At 39.7% G+C, this 25656-nt stretch overlaps 1 protein-coding gene across 2 annotated transcripts; it reads left to right on the forward strand.

Annotated features, from left to right (window-relative positions):
• The first annotated feature begins 1127 nt into the window (after positions 1–1127).
• LOC108429179 (myosin light chain kinase, smooth muscle-like) lies at positions 1128–25656 on the forward strand. 2 transcript variants are annotated; one of them, XM_017700735.1, is made up of 15 exons: positions 1128–1509; positions 2421–2537; positions 6596–6631; positions 7603–7730; positions 10520–10676; positions 10818–11129; positions 12318–12414; positions 12778–12981; positions 14388–14605; positions 15444–15567; positions 17245–17394; positions 23299–23425; positions 23935–24025; positions 24151–24303; positions 25028–25656. In XM_017700735.1, exons 1-15 carry the CDS (start codon positions 1347–1349, stop codon positions 25231–25233), a joined length of 2283 nt encoding a protein of 760 aa, XP_017556224.1. In that variant the 5' UTR covers positions 1128–1346; the 3' UTR covers positions 25234–25656. The 2 variants fall into 2 exon arrangements, with proteins under 2 accessions (XP_017556224.1, XP_017556225.1); XM_017700736.1 differs by lacking the exon at positions 6596–6631.

Raw genomic sequence — 25656 nt, forward strand, 5'->3', positions numbered from 1 at the left:
CCCTGCAAACTATCAAATTATAGACCTATCTTGAATATCCCCTTTATATCAAAGATCTTGGACAAAGTTGTGGTAAAACAATTATGTCCCTTTTTGTATAGGAATCATATACATGAAAAATATCAGTCTGGTTTTAGGCCACATCATAGTACTGAGATAACACTAGTGAAAATTTTCAATTATTTTTTATTAATTTCTGACCAAGGAAATGTGTCTTTGCTAGTCCTCCTTGATCTTAATGCGGCATTTGACACATTAGACCACTCTTACCTCACTGATCGCTATCAGTTTGCAAGCATGGTGGAGGTAGTGATAGGACATGATTCTCTTGTATTTATTGGTGACAGTGGGCAAAAGCAGAAGGATGAAATCTGAATGCGCAGTGTACAGGGTTATATTATCTGCCCAGATGCAGCCAAATGCTTCAAGACTCATTGGACTGTGTTTCTTAGAGCAGTGACCTGAAAGATACTGCGAAAGCAAAGTAAGATGTTTTTAAGGGAAAAAAGTGGAATGTTCTGCAACACCTCAAGAACAAGCAGGAATGGAAGACAGCATCAATAAAGGCCTCACAGACCGTCATCACAGAAGAAATCCAGTGTCTGGTTATGTCTATGGATTGTAGACTTTAGGCAGTGATTGACTGCAAAGGATATGATACTAAGTATTAAAAGTGATAATTAAATTCATGACTATTAGTTTGTCCAGTTACATTTGAGCACTTAAAAATGGGTGACCATTTATGACAATTGTTGTAAACTACAATGTTCCCTCAATTTGGAGTAAATACACTCAAATTAAGGCTGAAAGTTTGCACTTTGAGTTCATTAACTTTGTCAACATCAAAATATTTATGGCCCTGACTGTAGATACCCATGGGATTTAAAGATGACCAGTCACACCAGGCTAGTACCAGACAATAGAGGATAACTGAGGTAATTTTTTAGCCTGTATTGTACAAAAAAATGATGTAGTCAGACCGGTTCCTCAGCACTCTAGTAATGGACCAATAGTTTCAGTTTCTTGCCTAATGAGAGCAGAGGGTGTGTCTGAGAAACTTGAACATGCCTCTCTCTCTCTCTCTCTCTCTCTCTTTCTCTCTCTCTCACTCTTTTAGTCTCAGTTCTAATAGCAGTCTCTGTTTCCTGCCATTGAGTCTAGAGGACTGTGTGAAATTATGTGGTCAAATCGATGAGAGCTTGGGTTAGAAACATCTAGAGTGAAAATGAAACAGACCTGAGGAGGAAATATGAGAGAGGAGTGCAGAATTTTCAGCTAGCAAAACCTTACAGTGGCTTTATAATCCTTCATTTTCAAGGTGTGGAACTTTCACAGACTTGTTTGTGATGGCTTGTGACAGAGGGGGTCAGAAGGAAACCTACGTGTCCACGATTAGCCTGCAGCTGAAGCCATCAGCAGGACTACAAACTGCAGAAGAAAGAGGAAGGGGGACAGAGAACGGGACAATTACACCACTGCAGGACAAAGAAAAGACAGATCTGGACAAAGGTAAAGATCTGTCAAAGCTACTTTTATGGATGCATTGTGTTCAAATGTCTGACAAAAAGAATGTTTAGCTGTGAAGCTATTCATAAATCATGGTGTAGCTTTACACACTGCATGCAAAAATGAATCATTCAGAATAGATATGAAGGAATCCTAAATCACACTCATTTTGTAAAAATAATTTTGAAAATGGACTGAAAGATTACATTTCAATTATAGAACTTTGCTTAATCTGACATAAAAAGTACATCCGCCTATAAATTTACCTTTTGCTATTTATTAACATGAAACCAGTTGATATAGAGTGAAATATTATTCTTAATGTTTGTACCCAGTTTATATTTTAGCTCGGTTCATCATTTTAAGCCTTTTAACACAGATGCCATTTAGAATCAAATGAGGCAAATCTTAAATACTCATAACTAAAAACTTAACTGTAGCGCCGTTTAAAATGTTCTTCTGTTTAAGGGTAGATTTTGCTTGAATTTTTAAATTATTTTCATGAAAAATCCAAGATGTGATCAAAAAGGTCCTATGTGAGTTGGCATGAAATGGCCCTACTAAACACTGACTGGACACCCAATTAGAAACAACTACCAGTCACTGAGCTCTACCTAGCATTTATGCCCAGTATATAAGTGGACAATTAAAGACTATAGCCTATGTGTGGGACAATTTATCAGCCACCCTCTGTCCCATTCATGATTAGACTGTTTTTGACCACAGGACTGACCACAGATATTATTTGGAGTATTCTCAACACAGCAGTGACACTGACATGGAAGTGCCATGGTAGGGACAGTATAGGAGATGACTCACAAACTGTATAACATCAACAACAAAAGGGCCTCAGTCTCTAGCTGTACACCTGCAAGGTAGATCTACAGTGTGCATCATGATTATGATTCTTACAGAAACAAAGCAGACAACAAAACAACAGGGTTCAGGGAACATGGACACCGTGTCAACTCCAGAACCCCAGAGTGATCTGCTTCAGAAGAGTGTGGATAACAGAGAAAAGGAGAGAAAAGGTATGAGCACCTCACAAGCCACATATAACCATAATGCTTAGTTAAAGGTAAATACCACTGATTTGTCAAAAAATGTCCGTCCAAAATTCAATTGCTCAGATTCCGAGAGGTGCACTGTACAGAAACCTACAAACTTGGGTTTCTTTACAGTGATGCTGATAGGACCCAGGAGTTATTAACACCACAAATACATTCGTTTTATTTATTACCCATAACAACTATGGTTCATCAGGTTCATCAGGCTCCTGAATAACACGCTTAAGGAAAGGACGTTTATTTGAATTCTGCTTTTATCCTGAAAGCATTCTGACTTCTCTAAACAGAACCCTGGCCGTCTTGTAGAGGGTGGGCTTCATGTGCAAGCAAGTGGCCCACATGTGTCTTCTGAGTTTTTATATGTTATGTTGATTGGTAAAATAGTGACAAATCTGAAAAATATAAAAACTATTTTGCCCTGTATGTGCCATTTTAGGCCAAAACCTAAGGCACACAAGACACGTCTTGGACTTTAGGCAATGTATTAATTATAATTCTCCTTATAACAACTTTATGTGATATAGCTTTTAGGGGCTTTAAACGTTTTGAATGTCTTGTTTCTATCACGACTGCTGTGACAAATTCACTAGAATGACCCATTTCATAATCTGTGTGAATGACTCAAAACCATTTCACTATGCTGAAATTTTGAACCATTGATGAATTTACATGTCCGAGTTATTAAAAAAGATGATCAAATGTGCAATGCAATAAATCCTGTATGCACTTCCCCTTTACTTTTGTATCTTCCTAGTTTTTATTTGCAAAACAATGACACTGGCTTGATAGCTTCAGAAAAGTTTTGCAGGCTACTCTTATTCATTACTATCCCAGAGCCTGAGATCCTACAGAACTCAGCATTGAAGAGTTCACCTTTTCATAAAGCCTAATTCCACGCCCAGTATATTCACTGACTGCATTCAATTGCATTTGATTGTGTTTGTTATTGTACATACCCAAGTGTACAGAGTAACAATAGGCTTTTCTCTTAGCGTCATAGAGCACATTTCAACAGTAGGCAAGACAAAACAAACAACAGAAGATAAAATGGTAGAATGACAACAACAGCAGGGGACAATGGCAGAAAGTACTATGTACTGACGAAGAACAGTAAATAGCGTGCGCTATTAAGAACTAGAATGTATCATGAAATTAAGTGATATGGTGCAAATGAAGAGATAAACAGTGCCACAGAAATCACACTATGCAAATAGTATAGCAGCATAATTCTACTGTAATAGGAATATAAAATGAGTCAGCTTAGAGTTTAGAGAAAAGTTCCAAATAGTAAGATGATGAGGGACAAATGAACAACTCATGAGTGAAAAAGTGATTAGAAACAAGGCTGATATTGATTAAATGCACCCTCTCCATCCCCATTTATGGGAATAAGGCCATTTCCACTTTCCCCGGATTCCTGCACTTCCAGTCTGAGATGTAGAATGCATCTCCACTTTGCAGTGTTTTGAATGGTATGTTAGTTAAAAACTCCTGTGGTTCATCAGGTTCATCAGGCTCCTGAATAACACGCTTAACGAAAGGACGTTTATTTGAATTCTGCTTTTATCCTGAAAGCATTCTGACTTCTCTAAACAGAACCCTGGCCATCTTGTAGAGGGTGGGCTTCATGTGCAAGCAAGTGGCCCACATGGGACAACTTTGCCATTGAAATCTAAAGAAAACCAAAAATGTTTTTAAGGACAAACATATTTTGTACAGCATTCAGGAGCCATAATAATATTTAAATAAAACTTTTCTTTTCCAATCTTACACATAGCAAATGCTAGCTAGTGCAAAAGCAAATTGACTGAAGTTGACAAATTGGATGTTTTATGAAGTTGATCACAATCATAATACTTTCAAACTTGGTGGATTAGCTATTATACTAGCTAGCTAGCATACTTGCTAATTAGCAACCATTTCAAGTGGTTTTGCTCCTTAAACTCTGCATTTAATTTTGTAAAATTAAGGTGGCCAGATTTCTAAAATGAGAACCAGGGGCATTTCCTGTTTGGCCAGCAATATATCATTAAATATTTTTTATCCATGAAATAAAAACAGAGGAGAGTTACAGTTTCATATATTTTGACCACTGCTTTGCTGTAATAAACTATGATGAAGGCTGACTGGTGAAATTGGGCACTAACTAATTTTGCAAACCATGTCAGAAAATCATATAATCATACAGCAGACCAGTGTGTGAAGCTAATTAAAACTATGAAGTATGGTCAATTTGCATGGAAATAGTCCTATTAAAGAGTTATATTTATTGCTTTCCCCCCTCGTGCGATTTATTGCGTGTCACTTTTTAGAAATAAATTCGATATATTAAATGGGTCACAAAACACATTAAGTCTTGCAGCTTTGGCAAGGATAAAGCAGGGATATACACACACACACACACACACACACAAAATCTAAGCCTAATATCCTCCTGGGTCACAGGGGTTGCTGGAGCCGATCCCAACGGTCATTGAGCAGAAGGCAGGAAACTCCATTGACAGGTCACCACTTCACCACAGGGCAGACACACAGACATATACACTGATCAGGCATAACATTATGACCACCTCTTTGTTTCTATGCTCATTGACCATTTTATCAGCTCCACTTACTACATAGGTGCACTTTGTAGTTCTACAATTACAGAATGTAGTCCATCTGTTTCTCTGCATACTTTGTTAGCCCTCTTTTACTCTGTTCTTCAGTGGTCAGGACCCCCATGGACCCTCACAGAGCAGGTACTATTTGGGCGGTGGATCATTCTCAGCATTGCAGTAACACTCATGTGATGGTATTGTGTTAGTGTGTGTTGTGCTTGTATGAGCAGTGCTGCTGTCTACTCACTGTCCACTCTACTAGACACTCCTACCTTGTCAGTCCACCTTGTAGATGTGAAGTCAGAGACAATAGCTCATCTGCTGCTGCACAGTTGTGTTGGTCATCTAGTCCTTCATCAGTGGTCACAGGACGCTGTTGGCTGGATTTTTTTGCTTGGTGGACCATTCTCTGTCCAGCAGTGACACTGAGGTGTTTACAAATTCCAACAGCACTGTTGTTTCTGATCCACTCTGACCAGCACAACACACACTAACACACCATCACCACATCACTTTTACTGCAGCACTAAGAATGATCCACCACCCAAATAGTACCTGTTCTGTGAGTGTACATGGGGGGGTCCTGACCACTGAAGAACAGGGTAAAAGGGGGCTAACAAAATCAGAGAAACAGATGGACTACAGTCTGTAATTGTAGAACTACAAAGTGCACCTTCATAGTTAGTGGAGCTAACAAGGAGGTTGTCATAATGTTATGCCTGATCGGTGTGTGTTCACACACACACACACACACACACACACACCTATGGGCATTGTCTTTGCTGTGGGACGAAAGCAAGACCCTAAACATACCCCTAGGCTAGCTCGTGTTCTGGAGAGACAGACAGGGCTGTTATCAAAATATGCCATATGTCATATATGAATGGTTGAAATTGAACGCAGTTTTAAAAAATGATGCACTATTTGTAGATTGCATGGTAGCCTACATTCCAGTAGATTGTATGCCTATACAAATCGGCCTACTTATTACCTGGTAGTATGATTTGGTGCCGTAACCCCACACCTGCTTTTAATCTGAAAAGATGTTTGTGGTGATGTTGTAGACTTTTAAAGTTGTAAAGTTTTATATAGCAGTATTCTCTAAAACTAGGCGAGCAACTGGTAGAAGTGGTTAGTAAATATCAGCATTCAGCCCCATGTTGGCAAAAACAAGCACAACATGAAATGTCTACACATCCGCTATGCTGCCAGGCCTTTCTTAGGACTTCTTGTTGTCTTTTAAATTGTGAACCACAGAACTGGCATTTAGAAGGACTGGCCTATAGTCAAATTAGACTTTCAGCTTAGCAATTAGGTCACTCCTAGCCATGAACTCCTCCTAGGTGGTCACATGACTGTTTGGGCCTGTCCTATTTGTCCTGCCTTGTCTTTCTAACTTGTTTGTTTTGTGTCTCACTCCAGCAGTCACACCTAAGAGAAGAGTCTACTGTAGCTCGAGTAAGTGTGTTTGGCACTGAGTGTTGTCCATGATGAATGTATATTTTGACCAGCTTAAATTTTGCTTGGCTCATTTGGTTTCACCATAGTGTTTGATTTGATAGCGGGTGATCAAAGAAGTGCAATTAGATGACAAGCTGCATAACTGAAGCTTTAGATGTAGCTGTGAGTGTTAGGAAATCTCCATGAAATCTCATGTAAACATGTAAATAGGAAATCTTTCATCTCTTTCATTCTTTTCATTGGTGGTAAAGGATGGTGTAGATGTGCTTGTCTGTACTGAGGTTTCAAAGTTTGGCGTTAGCCTGACTTTGCAAAAACAAGCCTTGTATTTACAGTCATGTGAGACAGCTGTGGTTAGCAACATAATGTGGGGAGGCCATAGCACTTTGGTTTCCTGCTGCTGTGGGTAATGCAGGTTCTCAGCCATTTCAATCAACAGTAAAGTTTTGTATTTTGCTTTAAATCCTGAAACTTGGTTTTGGGTCTTTTGGTTGACCTACCATCGTAGCTCTTGGTGTTACTGCTTGTAAAGATATAAATGGTGTTTTTTTTCACTGATATTTTGGTGGCTGGGCGGTGATCACAAGCTTTGCAGGTTAATGTTCTATTCCACTTTTTGGGTTGGATTTGGATTTATTTTCATCAGTTGATCTTGATTCCTCCCACTTTTTTCATATTCCTGAACAAGTCCTAACTAAAGCTAATTATTTACAGGTAGTAAATGGCTTTTACAATTTACATATACCATTTCACAAAGCAGTTCTAAAATGGTGCGTCAGTTTTGTAACTTTTGTTGCATGAAGATATTATATGACTGCAGTAGCCTTAGCTTCAGCCATTAGTAATAGAATTTTCTCAGCTGTACAAACAGAAGCATATGTCCAGGATCAGCTTCTAAACATGTACACAGTGATGCCAAGCTTTGGTCATTTGGCATGAATTGACATCTGCCTGTCTGATTCTATCAGGCCCTCTGGTGGAGTTCCTCAATCCTCTGGAAAAGGTCCAGGTCCGTGTGGGTGAAAATGCTCAACTGCACTGTTCCTTCAGAAGCTTAGGGCGTACAGCTTTCTGTTGGATCCACAACAGAAAAAAGGTCTGGATTAATACTTTTCTGCATACTAACAGCACAATACACATTTATTTTCCAGTACTGATATTGAAACATATAGTTTTGTTCGATGACTATATTTATGTTTTAAAATGCTGGTTTTTGAAACTTCAAATTGGATTGGAACAATTGATTCATGTTGCTCAGATGTTTAATAAGATTCAGAATCAGCCTACCTCTGAAATTGTAAGGGGCTCTGGCATGTGTGCAAAAACGTAAAAGTGTAAATCTATGAAGTCTTGAAATGTAATGACAAGTGTAGAGTCGACATCAGGTTCTGCACCAAACCCCACCTGTCACAGAGATATTTACAGAAACAGTGCCTCTATAAAGCTTTTAACCCTCCTATCATCCATCCATCCATCATCTTCCGCTTCTCCGGGGTTCGGGTCGCGGGGGCAGCATCTTAAGCAATGAGGCCCAGACCTCCCTTTTCCCAGCCACTTCCACTAGCTCTCTGGGGGGGATTCCGAGGCGCTCCCAGGCCAGCTGGGCAATATAGTCATGCCAGCATGTCCTGGGTCTTCCCCGGGGTCTCCTCCCTGGTGGACTTGCCTGTGACACCTCATCCTAACCAGATGCCCGAACCACCTCAACTGGCTCCTCTCGATGTGAAGAAGCAGCGGCTCTACTCCTAGTCCCTCCTGAATGACCGAACTTCTCACCCTATCTCTAAGGGAGAGTCCAGACACCCTGCGGAGGAAACTCATTTCGGCCGCTTGTATTCGACCAGTAAATCGAGAGCTTTGCCTTGTGGCTCAGCTCTTTCTTTACCACAACAGACCGGTAAAGAGCCCGCATCACTGCTGACCCAGCACCAATCTGCCTGTCAATCTCCCGCTCCCTTGTACCATCACTCGTGATACTTAAACTCCTCCACTTGAGGCAAGAGCTTATCCCAGACCCAGAGAAGGCTCTCCACCCTTTTCCGCCTGAGAACCATGGTCTCGGATTTAGAGGTACTGATTCTCATCCCGGCCGCTTCACACTCGGCTGCAAACCGATCCAGCGAAAGCTGAAGTTCGCGTCTTGATGTCCCCAATAGGACCACATCATCTGCAAACAGCAACGATGTGACCTTGAGGTCACCAAACTGGACACCCTCCATCCCCTGACTGCGCCTAGAAATTCTATCCATAAAAATTATGAATAGAATCTGTGACAAAGGGCAGCCCTGACGGAGTCCAACTCTCACTGGGAACGAGTCTGACTTACTGCCAGCCATGCGAACCAAGCTCCTGCTTTGTTCGTACAGGGCCTGAATGGCTCGTAGCAAAGAGCCATGTACCCCGTATTCCCGAAGCACCTCCCACAGAATACCCTGGGGAACGCAGTCGAATGCCTTCTCCAAATCCACAGAGCACATGTGGACTGGTTGGGCAAACTCCCATGAACCCTCCAGAATCCTGGAGAGGGTGAAGAGTTGGTCCAGTATTCCACGACCAGGGCGGAACCCGCACTGCTCCTCCTGAATCCGAGGTTCAACTATAAGCCGGACTCTCTTCTCCAGTACCCCTGCATAGACCTTACCAGGGAGGCTGAGGAGTGTGATTCCCCTGTAGTTGGAACACACCCTCCATTCACCCTTTTTAAAAAGAGGCACCACCACCCCAGTCTGCCAATCCAGTGGCACCGGCCCCGATGTCCACGCAATGTTGAAAAGGCAAGACAGCCCCACAACATCCAGAGCCTTGAGGAACTCGGGACAGATCTCATCCACCCCTGGAGCCTTGCCACCAAGGAGCTTTTTAACTACCTTAATGACTTCGGCCTCAGTAATGGACGAGCCTATTCCCGCATCCCCAGATTCTGCCTCCTCACTGGAGAACATGCTGGTCCTCAAAGTATTCCTTCCACCGCCCAATGAAGTCTTCAGTCGAAGTCAGCAGCACACCATCTCCACTATATACAGTGCTAGTGGCACACTGCTTTCCACTTCTGAGTCACCTGACAGTTTGCCAGAATCTTTTCGGAGCTGACTTATAGTCACTTTCCAAGGCCTCACCAAACTCCTCCCACACCTGAGTTTTTGCCTTGGCGACAACTGAAGCTGCAGATCGCTTGGCCTGTCGATACCTGCCAGCTGCCTCTGGTGTCTGTTTTTTTTTTTTTAATGATAAACATTGAATGGGGTCAAACTGACCCCTCCTATCGTCCTTGGGGTCAATTTGACCCCATTCAATGTTTATCATTCAAAAAATAGTAGTTAACTTTTTTTCTTTTGCTTCATATTTCATGACTTTTCCTAATTTGATGGGGACAACTGATAAAGCATAAAATTGTCATGAGGATATTTTTTCAATGTGCTGAACACATATTGCACGCATTGTTCGTCCTCAGGGGTCAATTTGACCCCAAGCTGTTTTAGCTGTTAAAACTTGTCTGTCAGTGTGTGTGACCTAACATGACCACACCTGCAGGTGCAGTTGATACATTTGAGTTGATATATTTCATATATATATGAAGTATATCAATATATTTCATATATAATCATGAAACGTGGTGGGTATCAGGTCTGTCCGACCCAAAACGATTGTAAGACCAGCATAACCTGTTCAAAAGCAAAAAATATGTCTGCAAGGAGCATGCACATACACTCTGCACATCCTGTGTACAGTAGTGCAGACTAACAGCTTTACTGTGGGCATAAAGAACTGTTTCATGTTTTGACTACTATCATGTTCCCAATGTTTCGCAAATGGGTGGATTTTCATGTTGTTTTCATATTGTTTGTTTTGAGCATTTTCTCTCTGCCTCTTTCCCTCTTCATCTAGCTTGTGGTAGATGGGGAACGCACCCATATAGAGAGCAGCAGTAACAGCAGCATCTTGACCATCTCAGAGGTGTTTGCTGCCGATGCAGGAAGCTATTCATTGTTCGTGCGAAATCAACGAGGCACAGCTCAGCACACAATAATTCTCAACATCAGAGGTGAGAAAACTGTTCTGCTATGCTCTTAAACCTCACACTATTTTTAATGTTGCTCATAGTGTTGTTAAAATACTTGTCAACTGCATTTGTTAAAGTCTGTCATCAAGTCTTATAACCTCCTCTCCTTCTTTTCCCTTGTAGATCGGCCTGAGCGCCCTGCCTCATGTCCATTCGTATCCCAGCTGACCCCTAGTTCATTAGTGCTGTCTTGGTGTGGCCCAAGCTACGATGGTGGCTCAGCTGTCACAAACTACGTGGTAGAAATTCAAAGCCTAGGTCCATCTGACACTAGGGATTGGACAGAGCTTACTAGCACGTGTAAGGACACCACCTATCGGGTCTGTTCAGGCCTTCACCCTCAGGGCGAGTACCGGTTCCGTGTACGGGCCTGCAATGACATGGGGATCAGTGACCCCAGCGAAGAGTCAGACTGCATCAAGATGGATACTGCAGGTAGAGCTCGGCTACTTCAGATCCGAATTGAACTACAGAGTTGCAAGTTTAATACATACATCTACACGGCAATTTTCTGAGATTCACGCACCTACCATACAATTACTAACTAGCCCATCTGTTGCTTTACATCAGTCACCCTCTACCCAATCAGTAGGATGGGACCACCACAGAACCATGGCTAACCAGATATTATTTGAGTGGATTACCATCTAGAAGTGACACTAACATGGTAGCGTATGTAGTGATTGTATGAGTGTATCAGGGACAGTCAGTGTTGAGAGCAGTCCACCAACTGAAAACGCCGAGCCCCCAGTGCTGGTTAGAAGCTGACCACTGACATGACAACCAAAAACTGTAAATGAAAAGAGATGTCATTTACTTTGGCTGTCACAAAATGAAATTGTAGCTAATGATTGTCATTGTGATTAACTATTTAATGTCTTATTTTGCTGTTCATTGTATGCAGCTAATAAAGTACTTAAAGTAAGTATTAAAGCCAAAGCTTTACTTAATTAATTGTTCATCTTGTTTCCTAAATATATTTCCTCAAATGTCTACAGTTACACAGAATCTTGTGTGCGGAAAAAAGCTGCATTGAAAAACTGAAAAATGTAAACAACAAAAATAATGCTAGCATACATGCTAAAATGTCAGAATTAGCTTCATGGCTAACAAATAAACTTGCATTACTTACGCTGCCCTCTAAACAGGTTACAGCCCCAATAGATATTTTCATGAGCTGTCTCGTGTCTCACTGAAAGCATTTATAGCTATATTTTATTTATTTTTCTTGCCAAGCGCATCCAATTTGTGATTTACATGTTGCAGCATTATATGATTGTAAAATCTAATGACTGAAAAATGATTGCAGTGAGCTTAAATGATTGGGATCAGGTGATTATGTAAGAATTGTGACAGGCCTATCAACAATGATGATGTGTCTAAAAAGTGACACTGAAAGCATAATGTTTAAAAACAACCTAATAATTTCTGGCCAGTGGTGGTCCTATGGTGGTCCCTCTCTATTGTTGGACAGGGTAGAGGGGGCTGATAAATTGTGCAGCAACCAACACCCAATTAACTGTTAACTCAGTGTATATGTACAGTGTGGACTGTAAAGAGTTACATTGACATAAATTGATTTGATATGGATAAATTGCCATCACCAGCAATTGTGTTTCATAGGGGGGCCACAAGAGGAGAATCTGTCATTTGTCGACGTTGTCATTGACACAACACATAAAGTCAAAGATCACTACAACATCCATGAAAAATTAGGAGTGTGAGTACCTGATCTGTCTCTGACTCAGCAACTTCTGTTCTGGGTTTAAAACACGATCATAGCTAAACCAAGTATAGTACTGAGATGTTTGTGTGAAGTGTGTATCATCACAGTCATAACATATCTCAACACTGGTAACTTTGTAGGAGAAAACATTTGCAACTTTTAATGTACGTTAGTGGAACAAGATTTTATTGCCTGTCATTTCTGACCATTTCTACTGGTCTGCTATTTTTGACATGTTTATACAAAGTAAAGGGCAGCCAGCACTTTCAAATTAAGAAAAAAACGAAAATGTAGCTTTACAAGATTTTGACATGACTGTGAGTTCCATCTGTTATCACAATCTGCATCTCTGCATAGAGGAAAGTTTGGGCAGGTGTTCAGACTGACCCATAAGGAGACTGGTCGGGTGTGTGCTGGGAAGTTCTACCGTGCCATTGTGTCCAAAGACAAGGAAGCTGCACGGAAGGAAATTGAGTTGATGAAGCAATTGCATCACCCTAAGCTGGTGCAGTGTCTGGGGGCTTATGACATCCGCTCTGAGATCACCATGATCATGGAATAGTAAGTGTTTCACTCTTTCTCAGTATCATCTTTTGTTGCACTGATTTGAGAAGGCTTGTTTAATGGAATTCACTGCCAAGTGCTTTAAAATTGAACAATAGAAGCAACGTAACTGAGCTACAGGTTTAAGCAGGAAGAGGAACCATAATTGCATTTCCTTTGCTTTTGCCTTCCCATTGTTCCTATTCACAAAATCATTAGTGTTTCCTCACTGAGTAGCTAGTGGCAATAATCACAAATGAAAGCAACCATTACCGAACCAGCTACCAAAGAAAAATATCCAAACAAAAACGTAGGCCTTAATGACAGACAAAGCTTCAGCAAAGAATTGCCTAGACGGTTTAAGTTTACAACTTAACAGTCGTTCATGGTAATCTATCTTGAAAACTATGCTGAGCAGATATCCTGGGTAAGGGAGTTAGGATTTATTGCCCCACTTGAAATTTATAATTGCATGTCAAATGATCCATCTGTGTCCCGGTTGTAATCTAAATGCATGATGAATTTGGCTCAACCAGCATTTTCTGGCTTGGAAAGCTTGCCTTTGTTTCCTCTCCCTTCAATCTTTGCCAACTTTGGTACAGCTTATATTCAAGGGAACCCAACTGCAAGGTCCAATTTGCTATTTTTTTTGCTTTTTTGTTGAATGAGTGAGCTGCATGGTTGGAATGTAACAATACAAGTATTGAGTATGTACTCAGGATACAGAAATTAAGTTTCAGTCCATATGGGGAATACAGTTACTTTTAATATTTTTAGGAGATAACTTTTGGAATACTTCCAACTAAACAAAAAAGATGCAATTTTTTAAAATAAAAAAAATAAAATAATATTTTGAAACGAGTGCGCAACTTGTAGCCAACATGACTGTTAGACCAGCTCTAAAGAGGACCTCATTTAATGGCTTCTTTACAAACACTGAAGTTCCTGCTAAAGCCTGAGACTGATAAATCAACATGATGATCAGTTATTAATCTCAGCGTTACTGAATTCCCTGAGAGATGATCAAATTAATTGTCTCAGTAGTGGACATGTTTGAAAGTGATGAGCTTAGCATCAGTATTATGCTGGACTGGAATATGTTACTGAATACATTTATGATAATGTGTTCAGTAGCCAGCCATCATTATTTTTCAGAGAATTTTGCCCAACTCCAGTGAGCTCCAAGTGCTGATATTGATGGACCAATGACATGCCTGAAGCTTCCAGCTTCAGCGATTCTCATAGATACAGGTTAAAAGTCTTGGAGCATAGATTAATGGAAGTATGACAGAAACTCTATTTTGAATCCCTTCATCACTAAAAGAAACAAAAAATAAAGTTCTTGTTCTGATACAGAAGCACTGTGTCAGGTTTGAAATTACATGAGCTTGCTTGCTTGATGTACCGTGGTCTCTGTGCTGCAGTGTTGCTGGTGGTGAGCTGTTTGAGCGGATCGTGGATGAACATTTTGAGCACACAGAGCCCAACAGCATGCAGTACATGCGTCAGATACTGGAGGGCATCCAGTACATTCATCGCAAAAGCATTGTCCATCTCGATCTCAAGCCAGAGAACATAGTCTGTGTCAACTCTGTAGGAACCCTCATCAAGATCATTGACTTTGGCCTGGCCAGGAAGCTGGGTAAGCATAAAACGTTTAAACGAAATGGGACATTGACCTTATTGTAGTGCTTTTAAAGATGTTTAATGGTGCATAAAGCATTTAAGACTGTTCGGTCACATTCGTTCTTAGCTGGTAAATGTTCATGGAAGTTGAATGAATTAATTTCCAGTGAATTCTATCATCTAAGTAGATTAAAGGCCAGCACAAAAAGCTGATACAATCTTGAAAGCTTGCTGTAAACAGGAACAGGCGGGTCATTCTCATCTTCATCCAAAATAGTCTCTTTCTTATGCAATGTATGCATGACTCTGTTCTTTTAACCCAAGCCTCTTTTGGGAATCCTATATGGATGTTTGGGGAATTTCTCAAATCACACATGAAAGTGAATAGTTTTGGACTGTAAAGCTCAAAGCTCCTTTCTGCCCGCCTGCTGTTATTAACTACAGGAAACTGATACTAGTGATTGTCTTTTTAACCACAATCAGATTGTGTTCTATGGATATGGCCACCTTTTGTATAAAACCCATTATAGACCACTTTCATGAATGTTCTTTTTTTTTTCTTCATGATTCATGTTGCTTTACATTATTACTATTTTATTAGAGAAATAAAATGTATACGTCAGCTGTTATTTATTTCAAAAACATTTATTATTGCCGATAAATATTAGAATTTATTAAACTGATGGGTCATTTTGTTTGTTGAGATGTTGTATTTTGGCTCCCTAATTGTTTGGAAACAATCACCTGCATCCATGCCATAAGAACCCACCTGGTGTGCTTTGAAATGGAGGATATAAGGGGATGACAAGGTGTTTTGATTTTATAAAACAGCAGGCTGTCATTAATTCCCACAGAACCAGGAAAGCCTTTAATGGTGATGCATGGGACACCAGAATTTGTGGCTCCAGAGGTGATTCATTTTGAGCCTGTCGATTTGGCAGCTGATATGTGGAGCATTGGGGTCATCTGCTACATCCTGTGAGTACTGCCAATATTTAGTACTTTTCGATACACACACACACACACACACACACACACATTTTTTAAGCCGCTTCTCCCTCAGGGTTGCGGGGGCTTGTCGATTCAATTTTTTCATAGTATAAATACTTATCATAAATGCCACAAAGTTAATTGTACTTAAAAGAGTACATCAGCTCTGAATTTCTGCTGATTTCTACAACCCCAATTCCAATGAAGTTGGGACGTTGTGTAAAACAAATAAAAATAGAATACGATGATTAGCAAATCCTTTTCAACCTATAGTCAATTGAATACACTACAAAGACAAGATATATTTAATGTTCAAACGGATAAACTTTATTGTTTTTTGCAAATATTCACTCATTTTGAATTTGATGCCTGCAACACATTCCAAAGAAGTTGGGACAGGGGCAACAAAAGACTGGGAAAGTTGAGAAATGCTTAGAGAAACACCTGTTTGTAACATTCCACAGGTGAACAGGTTAATTGGAAACAGGTGAGTGTCATGATTGGGTATAAAGGGAGCATCCCTGAAAGGCTCACTCATTCACAAGCAAGGATGGGGCAAGGTTCACCACTTTGTGAACAAAATTGTTCAGAACAATGTTTCTCAATGTGCAATTGCAAGAAATTTAGGAGTTTCATCATCTACAGCCCATAATATCATCAAAAGACTCAGAAATCTCTGCAAGTAAGCGGCAAGGCAGAAAACCAACATTGAATGCCTGTGACCGTCGATCTCTGAGGCAGCACTGCATTAAAAACCGACATCATTCTGTAACGGATATTACCACATGGGCTCAGGAACACTTCAGAAAACCACTGTCAGTGAACACAGTTTGTTGCTCCATCTACAAGTGCAAGTTAAAACTCTGCCATGCAAAGCGAAAGCCGTATATGAACACGTTCCAAAGAAGTTGGGACAGGGGCATGTTTACCACTGTGTTACATCACCTTTCCTTTTAACAACACTCAATAAGCGTTTGGGAACTAAGGACACTAATTGTTGAAGCTTTGAAGGTGGAATTCTTTCCCATTCTTGCTTGATGTACAAGCAGGTGTTTGTCTGAACATTTCTCAACTTTCCCAGTCTTTTGTTGCCCCCGTCCCAACTTCTTTGGAATGTGTTGCAGGCATCAAATTCAAAATGAGTGAATATTTGCAAAAAACAATAAAGTTTATCCATTTGAACATTAAATATATCTTGTCTTTGTAGTGTATTCAATTGAATACAGGTTGAAAAGGATTTGCAAATCATCGTATTCTGTTTTTATTTCTGTTTTACACAACGTCCCAACTTCACTGGAATTGGGGTTGTATACTAATTAGCATGATAGGGAGCCAAAAGACTGGAGCCAAGAGTGGGTATATTTTCACTATAGTTCAGGCAGTTGAATTGAAGTAATAAGTGCAATACAATACAATATGGTACAATATGTTCCCCAAGTTAAAAGGGACTTAAGACTTACCCTCAAGGATATCGCCACAGTGATTTAGTACCTTTTTTCTAAGAAAGTTAATAGTTTAATCTGCAAAAAATGACCAGATTTTATGTTTATTGTAGTTTTGATTTATCTTTACTGATTTGCCTAGATTTTAGTTTAGATTGTGTTTATTCAGTGGTCCACAATGATTCATCCTTCACCTCCATAACTTTGACTATCTGTGTGTTAGGCTGAGTGGGGAGTCACCATTTCAGGGAAGCAGTGACTCTGAGACACTGGCTCTGGTCACTGCAGCATCTTGGGAGTTCAACTCAGAATTTGATGACATCACAGATGAGGCCAAGGACTTTATCTGCAAGTTGCTGAAGAAGGAGAAAAGGTCTGGAATTGATTAACATCAAACTGAGCCAAGTCCTTCCATGTTACCTGTTAGCTTTAATGGCAAGTTTAGGTAGTAAATATGTCTTTTGGTTAAAATGGGATCTTTGGGAAGAACCAAGGTGGAAAAAACTGGATCTGTGTAAGATCAATGTACAAGGTTAGTCAAAAGTCAGAAATTACTTAAATATCTGTAAATCACAGTATTGAATAAAAAGGCCCAGATTCCCAGACCCAGATTAAGCCTAAACTTGACTAAAAAGTAGTTCAAGATCAGAATCCATGGGACTTCCGGCGGCTCGAAATACAGTATGGCAGCATAAGTTACAGCTCTGGTAGTGGCCGTCTAAACCCCCGAGACTCAATGACTTTTGTTTTTTACATTGGCGACACTGAAAATGAAGGGAGTGTGGAGGTGACGCTCGACTCCATTCGCAAAGTTGTGAGCGAGACCGTGAGTGGCCTGAAAACGGACATGAGAAACGAGCTCTCAGAATTTCGAGCGAGTTTTAGACACGATCTGAGGGTACAGATGGACGAGCTGTCTACTGACATTCACCAGAAAATTTCAGAGGCCATGGGCCAGATCGAGGAGGCTAAGCAGCACCTCGGAGAACTGGAGAGAAGGTGGGACATCGGGGTTAAAGACTCCTTAATCCAGCTAATAAAAGATCAGCGAGCCCTGCAGACAAAAGTGTCGGATTTGGAAGGTCGTTCTCGACGAAATAATATTCGAATATATGGTACCAGAAAACGCCGAGGGCACCTCCGTGCATCGCTTTGTTGAGGACTTAATAAAGAAAGAACTCAACGGCGTTTCGGATCTGGAGCTCGGTACTAAAACCGCGCTCGATAGTAGTGTTGTTTCTGCAGTTCATGGCCAAGGAGAAAGTTTTACAGGCCGCTTGGAATCTCTGTGCAAAACCAATATTAATACCAAATTCAATTAACTTTGAACTAATCTCTGAAATAAAGGACAATCACGGGAGATGTTTTAGTTACGGGGAAATTTGAACACCCGTTAGTTACACTTGTAAATGTCTATGCCCCCCCAGGAAGCGATATAAGAAAATATTTGATGTATTGGCATCTAAAACACAAGGTACCCTCATATGTGCTGGAGACTGGAATATGTTATTAAATCCAAGGTTGGATACCACCAGTAAAATAAGGAAAAAGAATTCAGTGGGGATTCAGATAAATAATATGCTCCGAGAATTGGGGCTAGTGGATGTATGGCGACATCTGAATGGGCAAAAACTAGATTTTACTTTTTATTCTGCGCGTCACAATACTTATTCAAGAATTGATTCTTTTTTTTTTATGTTTACCAAAGAATTCATAGAATTAAGGACAGTAGTATAGGTCCTAGGGATCTATCAGGCCATTGTAGTTTGTATTTAAGATTACATCTTGGTAGAGCCCCAAAGAAAACCCTTTGGAGGCTTAATACAGGAATGCTAAATAATGTAACATTTAAGGCTACGCTAGTAGCAGAATTAAAATCTTTCTTCATTCACAATGATAATGGAGAGGTTAGCCCAGCTATACTGTGGGATGCTGCCAAGGTTTTCTTAGAGGGAAAATTATAGCTCAAATGGCTCTTAAAAAGTTTAAAAAGTCAAACATGGAAGAATTTGGAAAACAAACTCAGAGACCTAGAACAGCTCCAAAGCTCTACTTTAGATTCATCCATCCCCCAACAAATGAGACTGATCAAACAAGAAATATCAAAAATTAATAGTGAAGAGGTTGCAAAGAAAATAAGATATATGAAGCAAAGATATTATGAGACAGAACCGAAAGCAACAAAATTATTAGCTTGGAGGATTCGTAAGCAACAGGCAGATAGATCGATTCATAAAATTAGAAATCATGTTACACATAAAATAAGAACTAAATTACAGGATATCCAGAAATCTTTTGAAACATATTATAAATCATTATATTCTTCATCAGGGAATGTTGATGAACAAAAAATAGATCAGTTTTTAAAATCATTAGACCTCCCCTCATTGGGTAAAGAGCATAATGATGAATTACTCTCTGAAATTTCAAAGCAGGAAATTAGTGCAGCAATATCAGATCACCAGGCACGGATGGATATCCACCAGAGTGGTATAAATTGATGGGGGAATGTTTGCTTCCTTTGCTTGAAAATTGTTTTAATTATATTAGGAAGGGTGGGTCTCTTCCCCCTTCGTGGAATGAGGCCTTCATTTGTGTAATTCTAAAGGAGGGTAAAGATAGGATGGACTGAAGATCTTACAGACCAATAAGTGTTTTGAATGTGGACTATAAACTGTATGCATCAATTCTGACCAAAAGGATGGAGAAGGTGTTACCTTTTCTGATAGATGAGGATCAAACAGGGTTTATAAAAAATAGACAAACTCATGATAATATACAGAGAGTTCTTCATACTATTGACTTTATTAATAAGAGGGGGCATAGTGCAATTATTCTGAGTTTAGACGCAGAAAAGGCATTCGACTCAGTTGGTTGAGAATTCTTATATAGGGTAATGGAAAAACTTGGATTTAGTAAAAGATTTATACAATGTGTGAGGACATTATATTCATCTCCATCTGCTATGATTAAAATCAATGGGTCACTTTCAAATTCTATAGATCTGCAGCGAGGATGTAGACAAGGGTGTCCGATCAGCCCAAGTCTCTTTAATTTGTATATTGAACCTTTGGCCCAGATTATTAGACAGGAACGAGGGTTAGAGGGTATAGATATTGGGGGAATAGAATACAAAATTTCTCTGTACGCTGACGATGTCTTGGTAACATTACGGAACCCAGGAACAGGAGTACCCTTAGTGGTGAATATTTTAAAAACATTTGGGAATTATTCTGGATATGTACTTGATATTCATAAAACACAAGCTTTGATATTTAACTATAGTCCCTCACAAGACTTGGTAAACAGATAAGTTTAATAGGCATTCTCCATACATACAATATTTAGGTGTCCATCTGTCAAAAGATCTGTCAACTTTATGGGCCATAAACTGTAGTCAACTCAATAAGAAAATGTATAAGGATATGGATAGATGGTCCTTGCTCCCCCTTGACATAGGCAGCAGAATAAGAGCTGTTAAGATGAATATTCTTCCCAAATTACTATATTTATTTTCCGCTTTGCCTATTGATATCTGTAATAAACAGTTTAGGGAATGGGATACTCACATTTCTAGGTTCATTTGGAATAAAATGGCCACGGGTAAAATATTCCACTTTGATGCTGCCAGGAGAGAGGGGAGGAATGGCACTACCTTGTTTTAATATGTTGCTGCTCAGCTAAGGCCTCTCGTACTTTGGTGTAATTCAACTTATGAAGCTAAATGGAAAGAAATTGAATCTTCTCTGCTGAATATTCCATTGCAGTCAGTTTTAGGCTGTTTTGAAGAGACTAAGGAATTATCGCAAATACAGAATCAATGGGTTGGATTGTCCTTAAAAATATGGCTTGATACGATTAATAGATTTCAGCTTCATAGAGAAATCAAGGTACTGAGTTGGCCGGCATATGACCAACACTTCATACCAGCCTTGTATGACCAGAAGTATAGACAGTGGTCTTTACAAGGTATTACTGCCATCTGCAAAATAGTGTCAAAGGGAGAATTTAATAGTTTTCAGAATCTATGCTGCTCATTTGGACTTGGTAATCAAGACTTTTTCAGGTACTTACAGGTTCGTCATTTTTTTTTTTTTTTGAAAGAGGTTAAAGGCTCTAGGCCTGTTCCTTTCTCAGGCATAATCCAGATATTCATGGAGGCGTATGAGGGTGAAGGAAATAAAGGGGTAATTGGCAAATTGTATAAAGCTATTTGCTTAATGAGTAAAAACTCTACAGATTATGTGAGACTTCGTTGGGAAAAAGAAACCCAGGTTGCAATTTCAGAGGAGGTGTGGTCACGAGTATGGGGAAACCCAGGGTTTTTCTACTAATTCACTGACTTGGAGGGATTTTTGTTGGAAGTGTTTGATTAGGTATTTCATAACACCCAAGCTCAAATCTAGGCTATCTGCGACCCCTTTTCCTTGCTGGAGAGAGTGCAGGTCAATGGAGGTGGACCATGCTCATGTATTTTGGTACTGCCCAAAGATTAAACCTTTTTGGGACGATATGGGTCGATTAATATCTAAGATCCTGGAGTTTAATATAGAAGTGACATTTAACTCTATGTACTTTGGTATAACCTCTGAAGACCTATCTAAGAGCGATGGTTATCTATAAAATATTTTTTTGGTTGCTTGTAAGAAAGCTATTACAAAGTGTTGGCTACGAGGAAAACCTCCAACTGTGAATCTCTTCATTGAAATTGTCACTGATATTCGCTCCATGGAAATGTTGACTTACTCTATATGCCTCAAAAGGGAGATAGGAAAAAAAACTGGAGGAATGGGACCGTTATCTTCGAGAATATGGAGTGGACTGAATCCTTTGCTCCTTGTCTGCTCACTTTTTTTCCCCTGCAAACATGAACAGTTGATGATTTGGTGCCTGACATGCTGGACCTTTCTACCTCAGACTCTAAGACCTTGTATTTGTGTGTGATGTGCCTTGTTTTGCTTTGTTTTGTTTTTCTCTTCTAAGTATTCATAAAATTTAGTTTAAAAAAAAATTAGAATCCATGTCTAGGAAACCTTCTGTCTTATAGATAATTAGGTGGTTCCTGACTTGATTCATGCTGTAGAACCATTGGTACGTGCTTATATATTACGTTGGTGGCTGCTGAAATTGTCCAAGTCAGGCATTAACATTGTACACCTGCACTAAGTACACTGCTGGTGATGGATGGTGAGTTCAAACAGGAGAGTAGATAGTTAGGAAAATGCCTTTTATATACATCATCTTAAATTTTGTGTGGATTGGTATTATTTTGTTATATAAAGCAAAGCATTTTTGGTATATACAAGCGTGTGTGTGTGTGTATATGTATGTTTTGTTGTTGTTGGAACAAAATCTCCTCATATCTCCAAAGTAAGAACTTTACAGGAGAAAAAAACATACTTTACTTTTAACGTAAGTCAGTGGAACCAGAATTTTAAGTAAGTTTGAGTCATGGTCTGTTTGTCATGAAATTTATACAGAATGCAGAATGTAAAGGACGATGAGTATAAATTATTTAAAAACCCACACAAGGTTTTGTTGTAGTGAGTTACTCACTATTGCTGACTGTATAGAATACAAGATCATTTATTGTTGCTTCTTTAAATGTTAGTTCTTTGTTCAGCATTTTATTCCCTTGCACCAAACTTGCTGCAGGAATTACATACATTACATATAACTCAAACATTAGCCACGCTGCTAATAGCAATATGACACCAAGTTAGAAATTCTTTGTCTGCGGATGCAGCTGGCAGTCTTGCCTATTTTAAAAATATTTTTACCTTTCATTTTATAAATAAATATTAACATCATCTCACATCCTCCTCAAACTGAGCCCTGTAGTGAACTCAGAATTAAAGACAGACTGAGAATTAAATTACGTCTACTTTCTGACAGATGTCTAATGCTAGTCATGTGTGTTCATTTATTAATCTGAATGCTTCTGTTTAATGCTTGGACTCTTGTTTATTTATAATTATAATGCAAGTCTCATTGCTATTGTTTTGCTACTTGGTATTGACTAGAGAACGGATTCCTCTTGAGGTTTCTTCCTCAATGCCTTAGCAAGTTTTTTTTTTTTTTTTGGTGACACTAACCTTGTCTTGGTCATTAGGGGCTTAGACCTCCAAAAGGGGCTTGGATTTCTATAAAGCTGCTTTGTGATTATAATTGTTGTAAAATGTGCTATAAAAATAAAGGTTTGCAGAATTTGCAGTGGTTTATAATAATGAAGAAAACCTGACTCTTCTCTTTTAATTTGTATTTTTAACAAACACAGGGCCAGAATGTCTTGTGAACAGGCTTTGGCCCATGCATGGATGGCCTCATCTTCCTCCTCTCGCAGAGTCACAAAATCCCTCAACAAGGACAAGATGAGACGATTCCTGGTCAGACAAAAATGGCAGGTACGCTTTCTAAACATGGCCCCTACATATGGATTGTCCACTCTACCAACTGCAACTAACCTTGGACAACTCTGACAAGCTTTCAGAACTTTACAATATGCAGAAATGGTTGGGGGTTCTTTGTAAAGATAAGTTCTGCATATTTTGTTGTACACTGTGCAATGACAATAAAGGCATCTTATCTTAAAGCCCCATAATAATTCAATGTTTTGACAGTGAAAGTGAATCAAACATGATGTGATCATGTTATTTAATATCATTTAGCAAGCAGTTTAAAATAATTAACTGGTCCCATGTAGTTCTGTTGGTTCATTTCACCAGCATGGCGATTATCACCATTTAGGTGGCATCATCAGGTCACTTGTCAAAAATGGACTATATCCAGTTACCTCACCCCATAACTCAGGTCTACTGCAGAGCCAGAAATGAAGGATTTGTAGCTTATGCATTGTTAAAGTGGCAGAACACTGAATGTGCTTTACTCAGCAGTTGGCTCTGTGATGTTCTAGAAAACAGGTAACGCTGTGCTGGCACTGAAGAGGATGGCTCACCTCTCACACAGATCAGATGGGTCGGAGTCTCCTTCCATGTCGATGAGTGGTAATTTGTGTGCACACACAACTGAATATCTACAGCATGCCACTGCTGACGTCTCCTGTAAAAACACCTATTATTTAAATAACTCAACAGCAGAATGGTCTTCAATACATTCCTTTTTTTTCCAGTCTCTTTTTCAGATGGAGGTTTGGGGAAAGAGGCAGAACAAGCTGTTGCGTCTCTGGAGCAGCAGCTGAGGAGTCAGCCAAGTTTCCCTCAAACCTTTCATGACCTCACAGAACCTTGTGGTGCCACTGTATACATGGCCTGTGTCATACAGGGTAAGTACTAAGATAAAAACATAAGATGCATTTCATGTTCCACAAATGAGCTGGACTGCAATATACAAACAAATGTATATGTTCATCATTTTGATAGAATTAGCCTAGAATGATGTAGAATAAAATCTTGTTACACAAACGCACACTGAGAATGTTTCTCTATTTTTCCTTTCATTTCCATTGCATTATAAAACATATAAAATATATATCCCTAGCCTGCAATGCAGACGTCTACCACAAACTTTGAAGCATTCTGCGCCAAGTTTGCCATTTAGTTGCACTACGTGTTTTTATTTGGAAGCGTGGCTCCTGTTGCTTAACGCTGACATGTATGTCTGTGTGGAGATGTTTCCATCTGGGCTGCTTGGGGTAATTTGAGGAAAGTACACAACCTTTATCCCATACGAATCGGCCAGATATTACATTACCAGACCTCCTCAGGTAGAGCAGCCCTCCTACTCTGCTCGTAGTTCAGTTCAGTGAGTCATACACCAAATTGACAAGTCTGTGCGAGTTTGAAGTCGGACGTTTATAGCAGTATTTTTCTAAACTGTGGATGAAAATATGGGTTTAAGCTGATCGAGTGCAAAGACACAGACTAAGTATTACAACTGTGAATCCCCACAGACAGTATGATCTATAGTCAGCCAGTTCTGCATCACAGTACAATAAATAAATTTGGGACTGCATGAATGCAATGTATAAATGCCTGTCTTTCCTGCAGGTTACCCCAACCCAGAGGTGGTCTGGCTGCTTGACGATGAGCCACTCGAAGAAACTGAGCGTCTGCAGATCCAGTACAAGGAGGACGGCCTGTGTACCCTCACTCTGGCTCAAGTCCAGCCAGAGGACTCTGGTATATACAAGTGTTGTGCTTCCAACTATCTTGGACAGGCATTGTGTTCAGCCAGGCTCACTGTAGCCAGATAGATCAGTGGAATCTAGAGCATCCAAAGCATCAAAGAACAGGACTGACTTTTCACTTGGAGTTTTAGGACCATAGCAAAATTTGCAGTGGTGTGGACCAAATGTAGCGAAAGCAAAATGGAAGAACTTTTTTGGTGTGTGGGCTGACGAAGCACTCAGAATTAAAGGCACTGCCCTTTACAAAAGGGGTTTAATCTTCAGTGAAAGGTTCTAGAGACAGAGGTTTATCTGGTAAGCTATGACTCTCCCTGCTGGACATCTTAAGACTACATGTTTGGTTTTCAATGCGTAACAATTTAAAAGTTCCTAGACCAAAGTGACCTTTTCAGATTTGACGTTTTGGAAGATTTCCACTGTAACATTTTTTTTGTTAAATAAATACAGTCTAATAAAGACATTTTGTCCTCTGGGATCCTAATGAGCCAA

This window comes from Pygocentrus nattereri, chromosome 3 (genome assembly GCF_015220715.1).
Source record: "Pygocentrus nattereri isolate fPygNat1 chromosome 3, fPygNat1.pri, whole genome shotgun sequence".
NCBI lineage: Eukaryota > Metazoa > Chordata > Actinopteri > Characiformes > Serrasalmidae > Pygocentrus > Pygocentrus nattereri.

What these genes read in the sequence shown, in the direction of transcription:
- LOC108429179 (XM_017700735.1), top strand. Translation starts at nt 1,347, where the DNA reads ATGGCTTGTGACAGAGGGGGTCAGAAGGAAACCTACGTGTCCACGATT. An exon ending in GGATCCACAACAGAAAAAAG is followed by an intron (nt 7,731 to 10,519) that starts GTCTGGATTAAT and finishes CTCTTCATCTAG; the next exon opens with CTTGTGGTAGATGGGGAACG. An exon ending in ATCACCATGATCATGGAATA is followed by an intron (nt 12,982 to 14,387) that starts GTAAGTGTTTCA and finishes TCTGTGCTGCAG; the next exon opens with TGTTGCTGGTGGTGAGCTGT.